We start from the raw sequence: 8,704 nt of genomic DNA, 5'->3' as shown, positions 1-8,704 counted from the left end.
GCTTCCAATATGATATTTTATTATTTTATTTTGACCTATAAGAAATTAACACATCAACAATTATGAAAATATTGTGCCAATTTGTTGTGTTAATATTTTATTATTTTGTGACAAATTGCGAATTGAACAAACCAAAAATAATGTAGCAAAACTATTGTAGCTTTATGCATTAAAAAAAAAGGATCAGTGAAACCATGCAAGTTGAACAAACCAAAAATACTGTTACTTCACCTTATTCGTTCTTTTTTTATTTAGATAATATAATATAAAACAAAAACAAAAACAAAATTCATCTCACTCAATTGGTCAAATGTCTTGAACAAGTATAAAAGGTTTCTAGTAACATTAGAATGAGTCCAAAAACTTGACTAAACCAAAACACTAATCCTAATACTATTCCTAAGCCTATTTAGTCTTTTTATATAGTTGTAATAGATGTCATACCTTTCTTGGCCTTTCGGCTAAGATCAAGGTATATATGTTGAAATGTCAACCAATTTTTTTAGAAACAGTCATATGGCAGGTAACTTTGGAATTGTCAACTCACGATCTAACGTTGAGGTGGTCGTCTAATAAATCATGGCCGGCAAAATTTTGGTAGACTTGGTAGCATGCTACATGTAAATGGCCAAATACTAGTCTTAAAGATTAGGTATTATACGTACCTGATTAGGTATTATACGTACCTGCTTCTGTGCGAAACTTTCTCATTTAGACCTCTATATAACCCAAATGCCCTACCAGGTTCTTGGCACACACTCAACACTGCCTTCCTTCTAAGTTCAATCAAATTAAGCGACGATGAGATACATGTGAGGTGATATGTGAATAGCAATCAAACACAAAGTCTACACAATTCATCACATAGAATTTAAAAGAGACTATCACCTAAAGAGTTACATCCTATAACTCCCACATCTCCTAAAACAAAAGCTTGCAATCATGTAAGTTTCTTGCATTTTTGCCTCTTATTTGTATGAAATGGCATTCAGCCTAATAGTACACACCGGTTTGAATTAAGTGAATTGGCATCAAGCCTAATAGTACACACCAGTTTTAATTTAATTTGAGGCTACACCTTATATTCTTTTTGTGCATGTGCTACACTTTCTCGAGCACACAATCTTATGATATGCACTAAGGTGTTCTGATTGGCTAGTGAACAGTGGTGAGATGGTTATTTATGCATTTCTCAAAAGAATCAAGTCCGACAGTCAAATAACATATGACTTCATGATTAAGACAGAGTGATTAAGAACCATACACATCTTTCCCACACAACATGCACTACAAAGTGTCAACTAGTCAAGTGCAATGAATAAATTCATCAAAGCTAAACAAGGTACATAAACTTGTTATGTAAAGATAAGGTGGCCAACCTTGATTTCAAATCCATGATATGAAATACAAAACACAAAAATCTTTTTGGTTTTAAAAAATTTTATGACCAAAAACAAAAAGCACACATTAAGCTAAATGAACAATGCAAATGCAATGCATGACAATGTTTAACTAAGCTATAGAGGGTACACAAACAAGAAATATCAATTTCTTAATTAACTCATGAGTACATGTACAAACTAGTAAATACTCACACAAAATCAGAAATAGCTTAGCATACTATTCAAGTTTCTCCACAATGTCACGCATGTTTTAAATCAAGAGAGAGATATCATAACCCATGTAATCCTCAAGAAAAATAAAACAAGACTTAAAATAAAAATATTTTTGTCTTTTTGAAATTTTTCAATATTTTTGGATTTTTTTTTAAAATAAAAACAACCTAAAAAACAAAACAACCAAAAACAAAAACAAAACATGTCCACAAATAATTGAAAGAATTAAATCAGGGACAAATTAGCAACACTCACCTTGGAGAATCTTTTCTCACCCATCTAGCACGAGTCTTCGGCTTTGTAGGTGAAAATCCATGTGAAGCAGAGTGTATTTGAGGGATTATACCAAACTTTTGAGAGAGATTGAAATCCTGCAAATTCCTTTCACAAGCCAACAAGCTCAAATTTTTCAAAAGAATATGAAACAATTCATATGGACTTATGGCAGGAGAAATATCATCACATATCCTAGATTGACAAACAGAATGTTTAAATTTCAATTTATGACAATTAGAATGAATTTGACCACGAACACCACAAAAGTGACAAACAGGAAGAAATTTAGGAACATCAGTATTCCTAACAGCAAATCTAGTCTCAGATTTTGGTTTTTTGCCTCAACAAAGAACAGTTTGATCTAATATGACCAACAACACCACAAAAGTGACAGGTAGGCACAAAAACATATTTATTATGCTCTCTAACAGTAGGTTTAGACTTAGGTTTAGAAATTTCAGCGTTAACATCAGAACTTTTACCTTTATCTAACCTAGCAAAATAAGCATTTTCTTTATTATTCCTCTTAAAAGGAGGGATATAAACTTTCTCAGTTTTAGGCTTAAGAGAAATAGAAACACTTCTGTTATCAACAACAGGCTTGGTACTAGTCAAATTTTCAAGTTTAGTTTGAGACTCAACTAACTCTTGTTCCAAACTTTTCATCTTCTCATCTTGAGAGGAAATTTGATTTCTCAAAAATTCATTCTTTTTATTAGACTCATCTAATCTAACAATCAATTCCTCTTTTTCAAGATTAGCCAATTTTAACTCTTCTTTAAATTTCTTAGCAATTTTGAAAGATTTAGATAATTCCTTACGAAGAGTTTCAAAAGCATCAAAAAAATCAACAGAAACAATATTGTCCTTTTTATTCAAATCATCACAGGCATCAATAAAATCAGCAGAAGCATGAGCAGAAACATGATCAGAAAGACAATTCAAATTATCCATGACAACAGGGGCCAAGGATCAGCTCTTAGATCAAAAGATCTACAGACAAAAGAGCTACCTGCTCTGATACCACTTGAACGGTTTTAGACCCCTTAAACAACCAGATTACGTAGTCTAGATTAATTAGTCAAGTTGTTACTTAGTCAAATTATGCAATTCTAGGTTAAAGCAATCAATTAATCATATCAAGATATAAAGCAGCGGAAAATAAATGAACACAAGATATGATGACCCAGGAAACCACACGGTAAAAACCTGGGGAGGATTTGACCTAGCTATCCTCAAGGTAAACTTGAATCCACTATGCGAAATAATCGAAGTTCATACAAAAGGACTACAAGCTCCCGGCTCGACTTCCTAATGCTACCCATCAGTAGAACTTACTGACATGACCACGTGCAAACTCCGAATCCACGGACTCCTTCTTTCTTGGACTCTTCAATCAAGTACAAGCACCCCCGCTTGATATTCTTTAAGTTCTTGAATCTGTAACTGAATGATTACCAAGATGTTGATAACCCTAAGTTTATGTAAAGGAAAGCTCCTCAAAGATCTCACAAGAGATTCACATAAACAGCAATATGAGCAACAAAAACCTTAGAGAGGTTTGGGTACAAAACCCTAGATACAAAAGAGACACTCTCTTCTCTCTCTCCAAAAGCTCTCAAAAACGTAGCTTAGGGTTTCCTTTATATAGTGGGAGAAGTAGATCTGAAACCCTAATCCTTAATGGGCTTAAGCTGCTGTTTGGGCCGACTTAAAATTCTGCAGATACGACTTTCGATCGATCGAGCCTGTTCTTCGATCGATCGAACCAGGCAGAATATGAAGTCTTCTTCCTGCAGCTTGTATGATCTTGAATCTTGACTTGAATCACCTTGAGCATTGTCTAATAAAACCTATAGACTCTAAGATCTATATCTAGACAAGTTTGTGTTCACGATTTGCCAATTGTTCTAAACATTTAGAACCTAACAGATTGTTACAAGTTGTTATTGGTGAAGAAAAAAGTAATTTTATTAGCAAGTTTAAATTAGAACTAATAACAATTTACCACTTATAGTTTGTTATAAAATTGTTATGAAAAATGTTGTGGATGTAGCACTTTTTTTGCACAATAACTTTATTTTTAGTTGTAGTTGCTTCCAATATGATATTTTATTATTTTATTTTGACCTATAAGAAATTAACACCTCAACAATTATGAAAATATTGTGCCAATTTGTTGTGTTAATATTTTATTATTTTGTGACAAATTGCGAATTGAACAAACCAAAAATAATGTAGCAAAACTATTGTAGCTTTATGCATTAAAAAAAAAGGATCAGTGAAACCATGTAAGTTGAACAAACCAAAAATACTGTAACTTCACCTTATTCGTTCTTTTTTTATTTAGATAATATAATATAAAACAAAAACAAAAACAAAATTCATCTCACTCAATTAGCCAAATGTCTTGAACAAGTATAAAAGGTTTCTAGTAACATTAGAATGAGTCCAAAAACTTGACTAAACCAAAACACTAATCCTAATACTATTCCTAAGCCTATTTAGTCTTTTTATATAGTTGTAATAGATGTCATACCTTTCTTGGCCTTTCGGCTAAGATCAAGGTATATATGTTGAAATGTCAACCAATTTTTTTAGTAACAGTCATATGGCAGGTAACTTTGGAATTGTCAACTCACGATCTAACGTTGAGGTGGTCGTCTAATAAATCATGGCCGGCAAAATTTTGGTAGACTTGGTAGCATGCTACATGTAAATGGCCAAATACTAGTCTTAAAGATTAGGTATTATACGTACCTGATTAGGTATTATACGTACCTGCTTCTGTGCGAAACTTTCTCATTTAGACCTCTATATAACCCAAATGCCCTACCAGGTTCTTGGCACACACTCAACACTGCCTTCCTTCTAAGTTCAATCAAATTAAGCGACGAAATGGCTGCTTCAAATTCTCATTCTGCCTCTTCATTCCTATTCATAGTCTCATTTGCTGTTCTCGTCATTTTCACGGTGAGCTCCTCTGCTCAACTCTCTAAAAACTTCTACTCTAAAAGCTGTCCACAGGTGTTTAGCATCGTTCAATCGGTTGTGCATTCTGCGATTTCAAAACAACCCCGCCAGGGTGCTTCTCTGCTTCGCCTCCACTTTCATGATTGTTTTGTCAATGTAAATTCCCTTTTCCTCTATCTACTGGGTTGCCCGAAGGCCTCCAGTTTTATTTTATTTTATTTTTTTTAACAGCATGCGATAAATATAATATTGTTCATATGTTCATATAATAAATTACTTTAACAATATAACAATGTTATGGATACAATTTTTTCACAATAGGTCATAAGTTATAATTGGTGCAACATTATATTTATAAGGAAAATGTTAAAACTATTATAAATTCTATTATTAAAATTTTATTAAGGTGAAAAGTATATATAATTGATTAAACACTATCTTTATATGAAAAAAATATTAAAATTACTACAAATTTTTTATATAAAAAAATTAAAGCGTATAAAATAATGTGATTATATTCATAATCAACGTCACTTGAATAAAATAATAAATGAGTGTTTGAATTTTTTTTTTTTTTTTTTTTTGAGTAATGGTAGCTTACTGAAAATCCTACTAAAATTTTCTTTTACAAATAAACAGGTACATATATACTGTCAAATCGAATATAACATGTTTGATATTACATTTACAAATATCTTTGTGGTACATATATACTATCAAACGGGCACCGGTGCCAGTTAAAACCAAATTTTGTGCAAGATATTTTATTTTTATGTCAGTGTTTTATCAGCTTTAAACATTTTTTAGTATTTTATTTATTTAATTTTTTTATTAAATAGGAGTTAAATTATTTTAAACTCTACAAGCACCGTACCGTACTTGTTAACATTTGTTCATATTACATTTCCACGTATACAAATATCAATTCATTAGATAGTGTCATGCTCATTTCATATTATTACGCAACAACCACGTCAATCTATGTGTAAAAACTAATACTATTTTTTAAAAGTATTGCATAGTGCATAGTTAATAATGAACTCACAATTTTGACAGAGTCCCGAGCAACAATGGCTAAGATATCAGCACATGAGACCACTTCGGGGCATTCTTTCTCGATCTTGGACTTTATTTCATCAATAACCTCGAATCCCCTAATTGATCCATTGTTGGGAGCTGCTGTCTTCTCGCCTGTGAAAGTTGGAGTGTCATCCAAGAGTACCGACCCATCACAACCCTGTCAAGAAGAAAAATACAACGAAGCTTTAAATTATTTGCCTTGAGCTCATGTAATTTTTTGTGTACTTCAAATACTTCTTTAAACTGATCTTGTAGAATTATTGATTTCACTATTAGATGGACTTAAGTTAGCCCTACCAAAGAGGCAGCCTTTTATGACTTTCATTATCAACTCACTTTTGACGACTTCTGCGTGCCATGCATGTGCCCCAGATCTGAGCATGAGGCCTTGCTTCATGTCAAGGCATATGTATCATACTGCTATTTCGTGTTCCATTTCCTAATTGGCTGCGTTTTTTTATATTTTATTAATATTATATAATATCTTGAATCTTGTTGTATTCATGACGTAACTTTACCAGTTTTAGAAATATTACAAAATTTACATAAGCCTTATTAGCCAATGAGTCATCAATCAAAAAAAAAAAAAAAAANAATGGTACAAGTCTTGGATAAGAATCTAAACATGGTAATAAATGTGGTTGATGTAGAACTAATGAATAAACTTTTTAATTATCTTTTCTTTTTGGAAAATTGTTAAAGTTAATATAATTTTTTATATAAAAATTATAAATGAATGTAATTGTTAATAATTTCGTGATTTGTGATTGTAAGATTTATATAATTAAAACTTTTTTTTTTTTAATGAGAAGAAGAAGATTTATGCCACAAAAGTTTGTAAGAACTTTATAATAGAATTTGTTGTATTCACCTACGTATAGACTAAAGAGTAGGTTGCTAATCTAAACCATAGCTACTTATGATTTCTTTCTGAGTAATGGTAGCTTACTGAAAATCCTACTAAAATTTTCTTTTACAAATAAACAGGTACATATATACTGTCAATCGAATATAATTGTACCATTTAATGATGTAATGTGAATGGCTAGAATCATGTGAAGTGTATGGCTAACTCAACAGTGAAATTTTATATAATAAAATTGAAAATAATTTTCTAGATATTACATTTTCCTCTTTGATGGCGTCAATTAATATTAATTATTGGAAACACGTTGAACATTATGCAGCTCGGTGGGCCCAAATGGGATGTCAAGCTTGGAAGAAGAGATTCTAAAACAGCAAGCCTTTCTGATGCCAACAGTGGGGTCATCCCTCCCCCACTTTCTACCCTTAGCAATCTCATTAATAGATTTCAAGCAAAAGGTCTCTCTACCAAAGACATGGTTGCCTTGTCCGGTATGCCCCTCTCTCTATCTCTCTCTCTCTCTCTCTCTAGCATTCATATATGTTATAACTCTCAATAACTTTCTAAATAGACATATTTTTTTACAATCCTACTTTTAGATTATATTGCATGTTTACACCCTCCATCTTTACAATGTATAATCTAGAGAACGTTTGAATTTCAAGTTTTGTTTTTCTTTTTACTAGATATAATTATAAACAAAGCATGAGTTAATGGAACGGATAATAAATGACATTCTATACCTACAAAATTTGACAAGTAATGTTAAAGATATTAACTTTTTTACAAATTACTGATGTTGCAAGTGGTTATTGGTAAATAAAAAAAATGATGCTAGTTGTAGTCTAAATGAAAATCAACAAGAAGTTGGTTACAACATCATTTTGTAAAAATATTATAAAATAGTTTGCAGATGTAGCACTACTCAAATTTGACAAGTGTTAGACGCTTTTGGATATACAATATTGTAAGTTTTTTTAATATTTTCTCCTCTCTCTCTCTATGTGTTAAAAATATTTAGTATTCTCAAAAAAAAATTTGACAAGCATAATAATTAAGCATATAGAACCTATAATAAAAAAGTGCAAGTCTCAAAACTGCAATTAATTCGTGTAATATTGACAAATAATTATACCAAAGATAACTTGATCCTATTCTAAATGTTGGAAATGCAAATTCCTAAATATCTAATATGCTCAAAAAAAAATCTAATATACTTTTTTTTTCCTTTTCCAAGATAAATTGTTTACATGATAATGCTCCTCATCGTATTCTTGTATACCTGATGGCAGGAGCCCACACAATTGGGCAAGTAAGGTGTACAGTTTTCAGAGATCGCATATATAACGATACCAATATTGATAGTTCATTTGCCAAGACTAGGCAAAATACATGTCCAAGGACTACTGGTCTCCTACAGCTTTTGACAACTATTACTACAAGAACCTCATCAGCCAGAAGGGTCTTCTTCGCTCTGATCAACAATTGTTCAATGGTGGATCCACTGATTCATTGGTTAAAAAATATAGCGAAGATACTGAGACTTTCTACTGTGACTTTGTCGAGGCAATTATCAAAATGGGAGACTTACAGCCTCTCACTGGATCGAGTGGTGAAATCAGGAAGAACTGCAGGATGGTGAATAATTAGTGGAGGTGATTTTCCAGAAAAATAAATAAATAGAAATGAATTACTGAAGATTTATTTCTCTTTTTATTGTAAAAACCAATTTCCAATACTAGCCCCACTGGAGGGCAATTTGTTTGTTGGTACTGTAGTACTTTGAGTGAAAATTTGTAAACTTATTTATTTGTAGAACTTGAAATTTGTTTGGATTATTGCTGAATTTAATAAATTCCCTTTTGCCTTGGTTACTTCTTTTGGGATTTCCTCT

At 31.7% G+C, this 8,704-nt stretch overlaps 1 protein-coding gene across 1 annotated transcript; it reads left to right on the top strand.

The window, feature by feature from the left end:
- The first annotated feature begins 4,790 nt into the window (after window positions 1-4,790).
- LOC111987533 (peroxidase 4) lies at window positions 4,791-8,460 on the top strand. Its single transcript, XM_065766056.1, has 3 exons — window positions 4,791-5,021; window positions 7,133-7,301; window positions 8,231-8,460. The coding sequence occupies exons 1-3, from the start codon at window positions 4,791-4,793 to the stop codon at window positions 8,458-8,460; spliced, it is 630 nt and encodes a 209-aa protein (XP_065622128.1).
- Window positions 8,461-8,704: the final 244 nt, after the last annotated feature.

The sequence above is a fragment of the Quercus suber genome, unplaced genomic scaffold, assembly GCF_002906115.3.
Source record: "Quercus suber isolate HL8 unplaced genomic scaffold, Cork oak 2.0 scaffold_677, whole genome shotgun sequence".
In the NCBI taxonomy this organism is placed as follows: domain Eukaryota; kingdom Viridiplantae; phylum Streptophyta; class Magnoliopsida; order Fagales; family Fagaceae; genus Quercus; species Quercus suber.
Note: the sequence above shows the minus strand (reverse complement) of the source record. Positions and strands in the feature narration are given on the sequence as shown.

What these genes read in the sequence shown, in the direction of transcription:
- LOC111987533 (XM_065766056.1), top strand. Translation starts at nt 4,791, where the DNA reads ATGGCTGCTTCAAATTCTCATTCTGCCTCTTCATTCCTATTCATAGTC. An exon ending in TTCATGATTGTTTTGTCAAT is followed by an intron (nt 5,022 to 7,132) that starts GTAAATTCCCTT and finishes AACATTATGCAG; the next exon opens with CTCGGTGGGCCCAAATGGGA. An exon ending in AGACATGGTTGCCTTGTCCG is followed by an intron (nt 7,302 to 8,230) that starts GTATGCCCCTCT and finishes GGTCTCCTACAG; the next exon opens with CTTTTGACAACTATTACTAC.